The sequence below is a fragment of the Sceloporus occidentalis genome, unplaced genomic scaffold (assembly GCF_023333645.1).
Source record: "Sceloporus occidentalis isolate IW3139 unplaced genomic scaffold, rSceOcc1.0.p SCAF_144, whole genome shotgun sequence".
Taxonomy (NCBI): domain Eukaryota; kingdom Metazoa; phylum Chordata; class Lepidosauria; order Squamata; family Phrynosomatidae; genus Sceloporus; species Sceloporus occidentalis.
The window spans coordinates 1,611,812-1,627,963 of record NW_028317124.1 but is presented as its reverse complement, the minus strand read 5'-3'; the positions used below and the strand labels follow the sequence as shown (position 1 = coordinate 1,627,963).

The following is a 16,152-nucleotide window of genomic DNA, read 5'->3' as shown; positions in this document are numbered from 1 at the left end:
GCACTTGGTCGCTGTCCTCAGAGACCGTCGCAGCCGGATACCGAAGCCCCCCCAGGGCGCATATCCTTTATAAAACATTCATGGCGGGGGGGCTCTAGTTGCGGCCGCGGCCTCGTTAGCCGATCTGCTCGGTTTCCCGCGCTGAGACGCGATCTCTCTTCTCGGATGCGAGCCTGAGGCCAAAACGCGGGGAACGCTACGGAAAGCGGCACCAAAACCGCCTTTGAAACCACACGGAAAATGCCTCAGAAATATTGTAAAAAAAAAAATATTAATATATATAAAAAATGAAAAAGTCTGGGGGGGGGGGGGGACCCAAGAAACTAAAAAAGCTACATATAAAAAAAAAAGATAATTTGCCATCTGTATTGTACAGCGTTGCGCTAATAAAGGATAATAATAATATTCCAACAGGGACATAAACCCTAAACAAGGTGCCAAACTGTCTTATCCCTCCTATGAGAACAGAACCTGGTATTTGGGGGGGCTCTGTACACTAAACGACCCGTTATGTCCGGTTACACTAAAGCCGGCGCCAACTTCGGCAGCTTGTGTGTTCGATGCTCAGAAGAGGTAGAAGAACGATCTGAAGTTTTAACAATCTGGGGCTCTGGGGGGGGGGGATCAGCCGAGCTCCGGAGACGCCGACCCCCTCGAGTTTAACCGGCTTCCTTCCTTCATGCAGCTGGAGAGAGGAAACCCCATAAAGGAGACCCCAGAGGCGCTAAATATAATAACAAATAAATAATAAAATGATAATGAATAAAATAAAAAAGAATGACATCACTGATGGTTGGGGGGGGGGGCCTGCGTCTGCCAGCTCCGCATTAACAACGCCCGGCTTAACCCCGCTCGCCGATAACACGTCGCAGCGTGACGCAAGAAACCCTCGGGAAGCCGGAATGTGTGCGGCTGAGCGATTAACCCCCTGACTGCCAGGCGGAGGAGCGCCGCAGGGGTTTGGGGGGTTAAAAGGAAGATATTCGATAAGATTGTAAGTCAGATTGTTATGTTACGTACTACCCGTTATGTCCCGTCTAGCCATTGTACAGCGCTACGGAATACGATGGCGCTATACAAAACAATACTAGTTTCATTCATGGAGAATGGGGTAGAGAGCACAAACTGCACTAAGCGCTGTTCAACTACAACTCCCATGATCCTCTGACACTTCATGAAATGCTATGAGTCGTCGTTTGGAGAGGAATCATTTAAAAGTGTTAGGCAGCGGCGTGTCTGAGTCACACGGAAACATAAAGCCGAGTCCCACCAAAAGGGAAGAGTCCTGAAAAGCATGCTTTGATGGCAAGTGATTAATGATGAGACGAGGTAGCCATAGGGACTACCCCAACATACACGCCAGAAGGGGGTAGAGAGCCCAAACTTCACTAGATGCTATCAAACTACAACTCCCATGATCCTCTGAGACACTACGAAGCTGGCGACAGCCGCGGGGGAAACGCGTTTCTCCAACAGGGGCCTTACATGAGGGAGAACCGGGCAGACCGCGGGGGCCGGAGGCTCTGAATTTGAAGCTGGGCAAAATGAGCGAAATGTAACTATAGTAACAAAAAGCAGATTAGGGGGGGGGAATGACTATTTTGATCATTAAAGACCATTCCGGATTCCACAAAATGCACAAAAGCAGCTGAACGGCGCGATATTCATAAGAAGCAGAATACGCTGCATAATAATAGAAAATAAGGAATTCGCTTAGCGCTGTAACTCCTTATAGCACGAAGTATATTTTATTTCTATAGCGCCAACAGCGTCTGTAGCGCCTCTTACAGTCCAAACGTTCAAAGGGTCTGACGAGACAAGCAGACGCGTCGGGTAAAAGGGGGCTACGCATGGAAGCTTACCGGTTACGAGCCAGATTTCATTTGTCTGGACCAAAATCATCAAAAAATGTTGTTATCCAGAGTCCAGAAAATACAGGTTTTGATGGCAAATAATTAACGCCGAAAATATAACGAGGACCCCACAGGAATTATTAAGCCGATATCGGTACTGAACGTGTTAATACATGTCGGGTTTAACCATTTACGTTCCCGACCGTACTAAGCAGCAGCCATCGGTGAATATGGACGATCGTGCACCCGGCGGGCTACAAATCAGGAGTACAAAGATGTCTGACCTAAAAAGGGGGCATTATGGGGCATACAGGTTCAGGGGTTGACGGCAAGCAAATTTACCAAATACTTATTAGCTGAAGATATTTTACACGTTAATAAAACTGAATACATATGCGCGCATGCACAATCCCCTCGGCGGAGTGCAAAGAGTTAAATGACACCCAATAGGAGTTATTATCAATGAAAGAGCCAGACATGGGCCTGTGATTGGTTACTACTGCTGCTGGAGAACAACGCTCAGAAACCTCAGCCAGCATCACATCAACATCAGTATAAGCCACAGACGGCATCACCCAGAAGCCCTGTGACAGCAGATCACTCCTATCATCCTCAGCCGACATCAGAGGCCGGTGATAAAGACACCCTCCCCTTCATGTGTTGTTGGACCATAACTCTCAGGCAGCATGAGGTGTGCGGGATGTGAATGCTGTATAACCCCCTCCACACTGGTCCAAGCTGGGATGATACTTAAGGGTTAAAAGCAGTCACCTCACCGATAAATGTACAACTCCAACAACGCTCAGCCAGGAGCGGGATGACACAGGATATGATCCGCGACTGAGTCACACAAAGGCCTCATACGCTGAATAAGCCGCCCTTCATCTATGGATGGAGCGCAACTCCCAGAAAGCCCAGGCCCGGTTAAGGGCTAGCAGCAAGTCCTGGGATCCGTACATCGGGCATAGCTTAAAGGCAGCTGCTTCCCCGAAAGCCGCAGGCCCTGCGAGGGGTCCCGGATAAGGCCTGGTCTTATTGCGGCGGGCTCATCGGCACCTGCACACTCACCGGCTCGGGGCTGAGTCACTCTCCGGGCCACAAACGCGCACCGGCGGCCTGGCACATCCCCCGAGCCCGCCGGCAGCAGGAAACCCACGAGCCGGCTCTTTCCCTCACACCGCCGGACACCTAGCTCCGCCAAGATGTCATCGCACGACCGCTGGAACCTCTGCGAACGTCACTTCCGATGGAGCAAACAGGCGGGAGATTGGTCTCAACCGGCCAATGGCAGAAGAGGAAAGGGGCGGAGGACCAAGTAATCAACGAGGTGACGAGAGCGTCGGAGATTCCATGGTTAGAACGGAACGGGAAGAGGCGGAGCTTCCAGAAGCAACAGAGCAGCCATATTAGTAGAGGCAGGAGGATCTCCTGGGAGAGTTTCAGAGGTGAGTGCAATGTAGCTGCTGTCTCTCCATGCCACCGAGTGTCTCTCCATGCCACCGAGTGTCTCTCCATGCCACCGAGTGTCTCTCCATGCCACCGAGTGTCTCTCCCTCGGAGCTGCTGTCCCTCCATGCTACCGAGTGTCTCTCCATCTGAGATGCTGTCCCTCCATGCCACCGAGTGTCTCTCCCTCTGAGTTGCTGTCCCTCCATGCAACCGACTGTCTCTCCCTCTAAGCTGCAGTCTCTCGTTGCCATAGGGCAGCACTCACTTTTGAGCTCACTTGTTAGCGTCGCTGTCACTCATTGATGGAGTGTCAATCATGGCTACAGCACGTCACTAATTGAAGCCCCCTGTCACTCATTGACGCACTCATTCATTAGAGCTGCTGTCATTTATTGATCAGTGTCGCTCTCTCGTAGCCGCTGTCCCTGTTTGAGTGATAATTCTAAGAGCCAGGATTGCTCATTAAAAGTGGACGACGATCACATCCAAAAAGTATTACTCACAGTCACGACACACTGTGCACACTATGAAGCTGGAGCGATGTGTTTACCGATATCACAACGTGTCATTGAAACCCAGGAGTGATGGGAGTGATAAAGGGCCATTGGAACACAGGAGTGATGGGAGTGATAAAGGGCCATTGGAACACAGGAGTGATGGGAGTGATAAAGGGCCGTTGGAACACAGGAGTGATGGGAGTGATAAAGGGCCATTGGAATGCAGGAGTGATAAAGGGCCATTGGAACACAGGAGTGATGGGAGTGATAGAGGGTCTCTGTACACCTATGAAAATATTCCATTAAAAATCTGCGCTGGATTTCTGACCCATTTCATGTTATTTTAATGGACAAAATCTATTTTCTTTCAAAAACAAGGGCATTTCTAAGTGACCCCAAATTTTTGAACCCGTGTGTGTGTGTGTGTGTGTATATATATATATATATATATATATATATATATATTGCCAACATAACGCAAAATCTAGCAAAACTATTGTTCCAGGTTTGGTCCGAATGCCTTTTTATTAGTTATATATTATGCTTGTTCCGCAGGCTCACCGGTCGTCTTTCGACAAAGTTCTACGTTTTTGGAAGCAACTTTTCCTTGTTTTTTTTTGGGGGGGGAACTCAACCAAACAAGTGATCCTCCTGCATATCCTGTAATTCATGTGACTCCAGGGTGCTGCTATGGCTTCATCCTTCATACGGAGAGGATTGCGTTTCTCTCTAAACGCCGGAGGACCTGGCTGTAGGTACTTTAAAATGACGACGCTCCCTGGGATATCGCAGACACCGGCAGGGCTCGGTCCGGTTGTGATGGGGAAGCCGGTGGCCCCGGAGGATAAGGAAGGCAGAAGAGCTTTGCGGACTACAGGTAAGAAAAGAAGGGAGGATTTCGCTTTAAACCTTTGCGTTCTCTCCTGCGGTCTCGGTTTCCAGCGCCGTGGAACGTGGCGGTGCCAAATAAAACAATAAATAATAATGTTAGAGGTATATCGCTCCTTGAAATAAGGATATAGAATTATAAGGGGCTTTCCATTGGTTGCTATGGTGATACGACCAGACTCCCTTTTTTATAATAAACCTCCATAGCATCGACGTGGCCTCCAAATGTCACAGTGGAACTGAAGCTAAAGTAAGGGTTATGTGACAACATACAGTTATTAGGTAACACTGCGGTGCTCCAGGGCACCCCTTCTGGACGTTCGAGGAACTGCAAGCTCGCGATCAGCCCAGTTTACCAACCCACCCAAATCTTTACAGATCTCGTGACGCGTGAATGTCGCCTGCGCGCAAACTTTTCATTTAAATGTCATCTAAATTGTTTGTGTTTTTAGCTGCGTTCCGGTCCGAAGGACGTAAAGAAGCCGCCGAGCTCTCAGAGGAAACGTAAGAACTTTATTCTCATAAAAATGTGAATTTAATGTAAAAATGAGTCCTCAGGGGAGGTTCCTCTTCTCCCTTAGCGCTCGGCTTTGAAGAATACCTTCTAGCCACTTTAGTTTAATGCCCGCAATCTCTCTCTCTATAAAAACTAACGTTTACACAAAAAAAAAAAATCTTACTATCTGTTTGTCTTTAACATATATTTCTAAGTCTAAAAAAAAAATAAACATTATTTAATACAATACCCCAACTGTTCTGGTTCAATACAAATAAAAATTCTTTTAAATCATGTTCTGTACCCTTCTAAGTAATAAACGGATTTGTGTAACTGGTTACTATTGCCGCCCTCTCTTTTTTTTTTTTGTAGATAAAATGTGTCCAGAAACCCCCCCAAAAAGTTATTGTGTGTTCGTTAAACTACCCTCTTTTTCTAATAATATTTCTCCCTGCGGTCGTCGTCATTTAGTTGTCGAGCGCCTCCTTGAGACATCATCGTTATCAGCTGCGTCGTCTCTGACCTTCTCTTCGTTCCTTAAGTTTTCTAGAGCTTTTTTTTTTTTTTTCTCTCTCAGATCTGGCAAGATTGGGTGGATCAAATTAATTTTATTTTATTTATTTAAAATCTTTTCTATGTCTGCGGCAACAAGGTTAGCAAATACGGCCACGCCAAAGGTCCTGATCTATAGGAAGTAGAATTTTTTATTTATTTTTATTTTTTTTTAGTAAATTGTAGGGTTTATGTTAGTTTCCCTAAAGCAAGTATTGTTTAACATATGGTTATTTTTTCAGCGTGGAGGTCGTGTTTGTGGACAGATCGGGGAGACGCATCCCTGTGAAAGGGAAGGTCGGGGAGAGCGTGTTATACCTGGCCCATCGCTACGATATCGACTTGGAAGGTAAGTCTCAAATTTTCAGCAATCGCGGAATTACCCCCCCCCCCCCCCCAGGTACGTCCCTGAGTTGGCCGCAATGTTCTCCAGGCGAGCCGAGCCAAATTAACCCCTAAATCACTAAAAGAAACGGATAGGAAGGTCCTGCGTGTGGATGCCCACAGAGACCAAAATACTAAACGAGGAAGAATTGAAGCCACCTGCATTTCGGCTCCTTCTTCTCCGTCCTGGCTAGTCCTACGGGGCCCGCTAAGCTTCAGTCGTCCCAGGATTTCCCGGCCATCTTTAACCCTTTACATGTGCAGGAAGAATAAAGAAACAGACTTCTGAAGAAGAGTCTCAAAAGCTGAATATTTTTGTACGTTGGCGCAATAAGAACTTCGACAAAAGGCTCCGGTTTTCCCAATCAGGGTAGAGATTTTCCTCCCCTCCTTTAACTGCGGTTTACAATACGTCAGGCTGTCTTTCTCAATAAGGGTAAGGGAGGGGGGGGGGCATTTATATACATACATACTGTTGGTCGAATTAATGGTCGAATTCTCTTGAGAAAGAGTTTTCCTTTATTTAGATCATGCGCATAATCGAGACAAGGCACATAACACACAAAAGTCGAAGCATTGTCTGATTATATGTTTAGATTACATGGTTTATATAGCATCTTATCTACTTGTAATAGCATGCATCATTATGATTGGTTACTTTTCAAGCAGGTTACACCTATTAAGCTGCATAATTAAAAATGGCCCAGACTTGACCTTTTATTCTATATATATATATAGAATATTATAGAGGAAGCGTGTTGGCGGGGACTGGTGCATATATCATGGACATGACATTTTCTACTTCCTTATATGTAAGCAAATAATATTTTCAATAACATAAGTATTTTTCCAACATTTCCCTCCTGTTTATCAAAATATTATTAAATATCAGACTCTTCATCTTCAGTATCGGTCATTAACACTGATAATTTATCTTTCATATCAACAACGTCATTAATATGTAGAGTCTCAGATACTCTTAATAATTGATCACATTCTTCTTTGTCGACCAGGGAGTACATAGTCTGATTTACAACTTTATCAATTGTCTTATTCAAAAGTCCTCGGCAACATGGAATAAAACAGCATCCTCCGAATATCAATACTGCGGCTACTATAGTGATAGTAATTATTCCGGACGTTATCATTCCTGACCATCGCCCGAACCATCCTTCTAACCAAGAGGTGAACACATTATGTATTCCTGCATTCTCGGCAAATTCATTTGATAAGGATGTTAGTCCTTCGAGGGCTTTGGTGATGCTCCCATCAGGGGCGGTATTATTTGGTATAAAAATACAGCATTGGTTCCCGAACATCTTGCACACGCCCCCTTTCTCGGCCAATAGCATATCCAAGGCCATTCGATTCTGCCAGGCCATAAGGGAGATCGCATCCAGTTGCTCATGTATTCCTTTAATAGCATCTCGAGTATAATTCACAAACCGCTGTTGATTATAATAGATGTAGTTTATCCAGTCCACGTTTTTTGCTATTGTACTCCACCAGAAAATGATTGATTCGAAACCTGCAGCAATTTGGTTTCGGGCTTTGAATTCATTTGGAACTCCTCATGGTACTCCAATTTCATCAATATATATTCGATCATCAAACGATCCTTGTGGTTGTATTGATCTTTTCGGCCTTGAGGTTGGTTCCTTCCGTGAGGTCAACAAATTTAAAGGTACAATGAGCTGTATTACAGCACATTTTCCTTTTCCTCTGGGATCGATAAAAGGTCTTATTTTCCGGTCTCCACATAACCACCAAATATCTGCTCTCATCTGGGTTGGCTGTCGCAGTCCTGTGGAGAAAGTCTCGACACATAGTGAATTAGACAAATCTTTATAATCGAAATAGCTGCTATCACCCTGAAGTTTCATACAGGTGTAATTTCCCTCATATATTTGCACTGTTGGAGGTAATTGAGCCCTTTTAACCTTGGGAAACAACAAGTCTAATGTATGACAAGTTCCATTTCCAGGTGGGGCATAAGTCTCATCAAAGAGCTTTATTATACAGTCAAATCCGACTGGATTATTCTCTTCTGTTAATGGAAATGGCACCGTAGCCAACTGCGGACGGGCTTCTGCGCAGACTATACAATTCTCTTTGTTTAGACTTTTTACAGTAAATTGAAGCCATTCCAACCAAACGTTATCTCCATGAAATCCTGCTTCCAGGGCAATTTGATCAATAGAACTCAAACTGGTATACGGAATTACCCCTGTCTCAATTTCCTCGATATATCTTTCTTCCTGGATCTGAAACTCTGTTTCTGCTTGGACCTTATTTTCTGGAAAAGACAAAAAAAAAATTCCCTGCAGGTCTCTATTGGAAACCCACACACCTATAGTATATAGTCTCTCATCCGTCTTCATAGGTTCCTTTAAAGTAAATAACAATTTATTACAATTATTAAAGGTTTTACATTCAGATTGTAATCTTTTTACAGATTTTGATTTTACTCGCTCTTGCCCTGGGCATATCATATCCCAAATTTCGACTAGCTGTTGTCCACATAGCATAATCCCAACCAAGACATGATGTTATGCTTTGTTTTCCAGGGGGCTTTTCAGGCATTCAGCATATATATATATATACATTGGCCTTAGCATAGTTTCTTGCTTGCCCAATATTTTTACAATGAATCATTTTACACAGATCAATTTCAATGGAACTATCTCCTGTTAATGAAAAAGTCAGATTTTGTGCTTTGGTATTTTCCCATTTGGTCACTTTCTTGTTCTCATTCCACTCAGTCTTTTTAATAAAAAAAGGAATAGCATCAGTCACTACCCAATAAACTATAAGCAGGCACCACCCCTTCATCCTACCTGGCCGTCAACTCAGGGTTTGGGGAATGGATTTCTTCACTGGCTTGAGACGAGTCCAACCTATCGTCTGGACCCCCCTTTGTACCCAGACTTAATGAGTGACTACCAGCAAGTGGTGTTACCTTCTTACAGTGCGACTGATGTATCCAACAACTCCTCTCAGCTATCTTACATGCCGTGGGGGTGGTTAGTAGTACTTGGTACGGTCCTTCCCACCTCGGTGATGACCAATTCTTTCGTTTGATTATCCTTATTAGTACCCAATCTCCAACGCTCAATTTCTCAGGAATTGGCTCTTGTGTCTCTGGAAGAGAATTCACAGTTTGTATTGATCTGGTATTCAGCATTTTTGCCATATAATCTGCTAGGGTTAATTCTCTTTCATCATTTGCCTCTTTTACCTTTATCTGTGGCAAACTATAGGGTCTCCCGTACATTATTTCAAATGGGGTGAGACCCTGCTTATTAGGTGTAATACGCATACTCAATTTTACCATAGGTAGACAAAAAAACCCAATTCTTCCCAGTTTCTGCCATAGTCTTTTTTAATTTATTCTTTATTGTTCCATTGTTTCTTTCTACCAACCCTGCTGACTGAGGATGATAGGCGCAATGATTCTTTAATTGTATACCAAATACTTGTGTAAATCTGGAGATTAGTTGATTGACAAAATGAGGCCCATTGTCACTGTATATTCTTTCTGGTATTCCAAATCTAGGAATGATTTCTTTTATCATGACCTTAGCTACTGTATCTGCATCTGCGTGGGCTGTTGGGAATATTTCTACCCATTTAGTTAATGCATCAACAATAACTAGGCAATATCTCATATTTTCACATTTGTTTAGTTCAATATAATCCATGCAAATATGTTGAAACGGATACTCGGGGTTGGGGAACTTCCCAATAGCAGGTTTGAGATTTCCCTGTGGATTATATCGAGCACAGATAAGACAATTAGCACAAAATTTTTTAGAGTAATTTTGAAATCTGAATGTTGTAAATACCTTATCTATGATGGCTACCATCCCTCCTGTTGAGACATGGCTCAGCCCATGACTCAATAAGGCTGCATAGCGAAACAATGATTTCGGCAATATTGGTTTGTTGTTAATGTGAAAAATTTTGTTACATAGAGTGGCTTGTTTAGACTGCCAATATCGCTTTTCAGACATAGGGGCAGCCTGCTGCATATCATACAAAACCTGGTGATCAATTTGTATATCGTGAGTGATTATGGCAAACATCTCTTGAGCAATCCTTTTTGCTTCAATATCTGCACGGTTATTGCCTAATGCTATAGGATCTTTGCTGTTGGTATGGGCTGCACACTTTATTACAGCTACTTCTTTTGGTAGATGTATAACCGTTAATAGTTCTTTAATTAGGGCTCTATGATTTATCGGTTTCCCTGTGGAGGTAATCATACCTCTATTTTTCCATTGTTGTGCAAACACATATATAGTAGAAAACACATATTGACTGTGGGTATAGATATTTACTCGTTTGTCTACTGCCCACTTGCATGCCTCTATGAGAGCCGTTAACTCAGCCGCCTGGGCTAATAAATAATTAGATAATTTACCTGCCTTGATTAGTTCAGCTTTTCCTTTATCCCTTTTCCACGAGTGACTAATCTCACATCGCAACACCATATCTCCCACAGACTTCCACTGATCAGTTTGCTGTTTACACAGAGACAAATGTGGTGTTATACCTTTAAAAAAGTGTGGTCATTCAGGGGGGTTAATATACAAGATAATGTCCCTTGTCCTTTGTCTGTCCAGTAAAAATATTCTGTCTGTATTACGGTATTTCGTTTGTCTTTTAAGTGTGATTCATAATACTCGTCTCCTCCTGCTGTTTTCTTTATACATTGTACAATGAAAATTATTTGAATGTTGAACTTGTAAATAATCACAGGTCTCAAATGTCTTACGTACAAGTTTCAAAACCTGTATTATGTTTCCCTTATTTTCAGTAAAATCTATGTTCAAGGCATAATAGTAACGATCATGCCGTCTTTGATAGTTATTTCTTCTTCCCACCGTAACATCAAACTTGTCTCCCACGGGTGCAATGTGCACTCCCAACTCTCTAATCAGATCTCTTCCCAGGAGATTTACGGGACATACCTCAGATAATATTACACTGGCGGTAATTATTTTTCCAAACTCTGGATGTTGTATTTGGAGGGGAACAGATAAGCTTTCGGTATGTGTCTTCCCATTTACTCCCTTTATGTGAATTTTACCAGTCCCTTTCTGTATGCCCGTGCAGGTGGGATGATTCAATAGGGTTCGCGAAGGCCCTGAATCAACCAAAAATGTTACACGTTTGTTATTTACAATTAAATCAATTTCAGGCAAGTTTGACAATAACAACACATCATGAACATTACTGAGATCCAACGTCTCTTTTTCCTGTATTGGTCATTGCTCTGGGGAGTTCTGCTTTCTCTTGTCTGGCTCGGGACACTCTTTCGCCCAATGACCTTCCTTTCCGCAATTATAACATCCACGTGACCGTCTATCACCACTACCTCTTCTACCTCGGTATGACCCTCTGCCCCGGCCACGACCTCGAAATCTCTCTCTTCCTCTTTCGTTATTCCCTGTCAACGTTCCTTCATACTCCTCTCCCGCTAACATTACTCTCACTTTCTTTTTCTCCCTTTCTTTGTGCCACTTTTCAGAATGCTTAGCATATTCCAACACATCATTCAACGACACAGTACGGAGGTTAACCATATATTTACTGACATACGCATTTATCTCTTTACGCGTCCCAGACACAAACGCATTTTTCAACTGCTGCTCATAAGCAGAATTTGGATCTGGATCGGGAGGTGGGGTTAAACCACCATAGATATCAAAGACCTTTTTCAGTCGATAAAAATATTGATCCACATCCTCCCCATCCTTCTGCGTACATCTGTTTATCTCCATCCAATTTGTTCTACGAGCCCATCTGGTCGTACAAGCAGTTATGAAAGTGTTTAAACGGTTAATTAGATCAACATGACCCCATGGGAGGGGTTGTCCCGCATTATCGTACCCATTCCAGTTCCGTTCTACTGAACTCCAATCTGATCCCAAAATCCTTCGACACGCTCTTTCTATTTCTTCACCATTTAATCGGTAACTGTTACAGAGCCCTCATATATCCTCACCAAACTGTCGAGGATCCTCTTTTGGACTTTTTACATGTTCAGTAGTTTTTTGTTTTGTTTTTTAATATCTTTCTCTGTTTATGTTCTATGCACCTACATGGTTAATGGATGTTTATTACCGTGACCATCCTCTTGTCCACCCATTGGGTTTGGTACCTCTATCATAGGATATTGACCATCTATAGCATTTTTCTCAAATTGCCTGATATAATCAGCTCCTGCCTGACAATTAGTAATTATTCGATTCATTGCTCTGGTGACTGGGCCAGAGTATTCTGGGGGCAGAGTAGGTACAGGGTGAATCACAGAAACAGTAGTGATAGGGTTACTTGGGTTTAACTCTCTAAGATCTGGATAAATACGTTCCAGTACAGGCGGAGACAAATTAACCACATCCTTTGGACTGTTATCCGTTACCACAGGTTGCAAAGTAGGAGGGGAAGGGGCTTCAGCAACAGATGGATTATTCTGCTGTTTCGCCGCCAACGTTAAATTGTCATCCTCCTTTTCTTTTAACATTAGTATTTGTTGTGCCTTTTTTAGCTCTATAGCCTGATTTCTTATGTGTGCTTCTCTAAGCCACCTTTCTGCAACCTCTTTCCCATTTTTCCCATATTTGGAGGAACCCTTTTCCTTGATTTTATCAAGTAAGGTTATACATCCCCTTTCAGTTAATTTACAATCAAAATCAAATTTGCTTTTCCATCTCTTACAATACTTAACATTTTCTGGATTAAGTTTGTACATGAACTGTTTGTCTCCTTTCAGTGGTTTTTTTCTTTATCCACAAGAAAACACTCTCATCCTTTTGTTTCTTTCCCTTACTGTGGGATTTCCCCATGATACAATCTCACCGCAAAGCAGAAAACAAGGAAAATCTTTTGGTATTTATAAGATACCACGTCTGGACAGAGTGAAACAAAAAGCCCTCGGTATTTATAAGATACCGCTTCTAGACAGAGTGAAACAAAGAGCCCTCGGTATTTATAAGATACCGCTTCTAGACAGAGTGAAATAAAGAGCCCTTGGTATTTATAAGATACCACATCTGGACAGGGTTAAACAAAGAGCTCTTGGTATTTATAAGATACCGTTCCTAGACAGGAGAGGCAGGAAAATCACTCTCGCAGCGAAGTTGTTCACTTGCAATCCCAGCACTTGATCACAGAGAGCTTCTCACAAATGCCGGGGGGCGTATTAACAACAACCTTATTAACTGTTCGTTCGCCGTAAAGGACTCCTGAACAGTCATTCACACAGATTCATTCAGACAAGATTTGTGACATGGGTTGGTATAGCTGTCCCTGGACCATAAGAGCTCTTCTCTTTAAGGTCTTGTGATACTCTTTCACAATAATACAAGCCGCAACCAACATCAACAGTATTGTCATAATTACAAACAACAATTCGTTATCACAAAAATAATGACTAACTACCTGTGCACATTTCTCCTGATCAGTCTCATTACTCCAAGTACTATTTCTTATTATCGAATGCATACGCAGTTATTTATTTCAGTAGTCCCTGACAGACTTTGACCTCTTATAATATTTCCCAGAAATATTTTCCTACTCACATTTCTGAAGAGAAGACCGTACTAAATCTTCGGGAGGACGCTGCCGGTTTCAGGGACGATGTCGCGAAGTGCCTCTGATTAACAGCAATCTTAGCTGGAGGACTTTTATTACCCCAGATGCAGATTCTTGAGGTGCGGTTCCTCAGGACCGTCGTCCCTGTCTCCGGTCAGGACCTCCTCACAGGGGGCACCAAAATGTTGGTCGAATTAATGGTCGAATTCTCTTGAGAAAGAGTTTTCCTTTATTTAGATCATGCGCATAATCGAGACAAGGCACATAACACACAAAAGTCGAAGCATTGTCTGATTATATGTTTAGATTACATGGTTTATATAGCATCTTATCTACTTGTAATAGCATGCATCATTATGATTGGTTACTTTTCAAGCAGGTTACACCTATTAAGCTGCATAATTAAAAATGGCCCAGACTTGACCTTTTATTCTATATATATATATAGAATATTATAGAGGAAGCGTGTTGGCGGGGACTGGTGCATATATCATGGACATGACATTTTCTACTTCCTTATATGTAAGCAAATAATATTTTCAATAACATAAGTATTTTTCCAACACATACATACATACATACATACATACATCCCCCCATACATGATTAACCCTTGCAATGCTCACCTTGTGTTTAGGAGCCTGTGAATCGTCCCTCGCCTGTTCCACGTGTCACGTTTACGTCAACCTGGAGGTTTTGGATAAACTCCCTGAGCCGGATGAAAGGTAAGAGAAACGGCGATCGCCCAGCGTGCAAACGGCGGGATTCGATGCCTTTTCACACGCGGCGGGATTTACAGGGACCCCGCGTTACCTGTAACTACGATCACGCAATCGGGTCCTTTAGTCTAGACAGCAGTTTCGGAGCCCAGAGATGCATCAGATGTGAGCGGATAACATCTCCGATATGGAATCTATACGTGCTGCGGTATTCCGGACACATCCCGCACCTTCTTAAGTAGTATACGTGGCATTCTGTGGCTTGGGGCTGGGAGGGCACACCTGAGATCGGACCCCCAAGGCACTTTCTCAAGGAGAGCCAGCGTCTCTGTTTGTACGGCTGGACCCGTCACACGGACTGGAACGGCGGCTCGTCCACCGGTGCTTACGAGTAGCAGGCTTGGTGCAGATCGGTAGGAGTCAGCTGGCGGTCTGGGGCCGTGGCTGGTGTTATGGAGGATGGGGGGGACTTACTGGGATTGTAAGGAGTAGAAGTCACGTGTGGGGCGATTCATGGGACCTGGCATCCCACGAACCGGGGCTTATTCCAGTTCCGGCGGTAAATTTAAGGGCTGCGTAGACAAGTTGGGAAGGGAGACTGGTGATAAACGTGCTTCGGATCGGAGGGACCCGTTACCCCTTCTTTGATGGTGACCCCCACATCTTGTCTTTACAGGGAAGAAGATATGCTGGACATGGCGCCGTTCCTACAGGAGAACTCCAGACTCGGATGCCAAATCATCCTCACCCCGGAGCTCAACGGAGCCGAGTTCACCCTCCCCAAAATCACTAGAAACTTTTATGTGGACGGGCACGTGCCAAAACCCCACTGAGCGGACACTTCTACAGCCTGCCAATGGTTAACCCCCGCCGCGGAGGGGGACTAGGAATGAAATGCACTCGGGTCTAGCCGAAAAGAAGCAACAAAACCAACCAAAGAGGAGAAGCCGTGTTTATGCCGCTCGGTCGCCGACGCACAACTTTGGACGTTTCGGTTAAAGCTTCTTTTATCCAGAGTTACTGGCAAAACGCGTAAAGAGTTAATGTACATTTACAAAGGCCTGCGAATGGGTATTCACGGCTCGCTAGCCCGCTGTGTTCCCATCAATAGGGCATTACGAGTGAGTGCCGGGGCTAAAAGCTCTATGCGGGTGGCACAAGGATCTAAAAATATATATATATATATATATTAGTCGCCTGCCCTTTAGACCTTTTAAATCTATATATTTCCCAGCAGTTTGTCGAGCGGATAATACGTTTTAAAAGTCTTCAGGAATGTATTTTGTCCAGAAACCTTCAGCCATCATCGCTCCATTTGTGTGGATTTTTGGCGCAAAATGGAAAGTGTTTTTTTTTTTACCGGAGAGTTTCTGCCAAAAGCCCCTCCATCGCCTGTAATTCTTTACTGTACCGCCTGAGAACGCACAAAAAAACTCTATATTTTTAGTATATTTACCCATTAAATTTAAAATCTAGCGATAAAGTATTTGTTACTTTAAGCAAACGCCTTGTTTTACTACGAGTTGCGATTAAAACTGTTGTCTTATACTAGGTTCAGCTGCTGGACAGAATACGATCTGATTAGGTCAAGGTGTTTGGGAAATAAATGTATATATTGTGGATAAAATGCCTGATTTATTGCCTTTTTTATTTTATATTTTTGACAAGCAAGCAACGAGGTTGGCTTATATCAGGGGTTCTCAAACTGCGGCCCT

At 43.5% G+C, this 16,152-nt stretch overlaps 1 protein-coding gene across 1 annotated transcript; it reads left to right on the top strand.

The window, feature by feature from the left end:
* The first annotated feature begins 4,564 nt into the window (after positions 1 to 4,564).
* LOC149280886 (ferredoxin-2, mitochondrial-like) lies at positions 4,565 to 15,270 on the top strand. Its single transcript, XM_089499989.1, has 5 exons — positions 4,565 to 4,676; positions 5,140 to 5,191; positions 5,978 to 6,084; positions 14,356 to 14,443; positions 15,114 to 15,270. The coding sequence occupies exons 1-5, from the start codon at positions 4,565 to 4,567 to the stop codon at positions 15,268 to 15,270; spliced, it is 516 nt and encodes a 171-aa protein (XP_089356115.1).
* Positions 15,271 to 16,152: the final 882 nt, after the last annotated feature.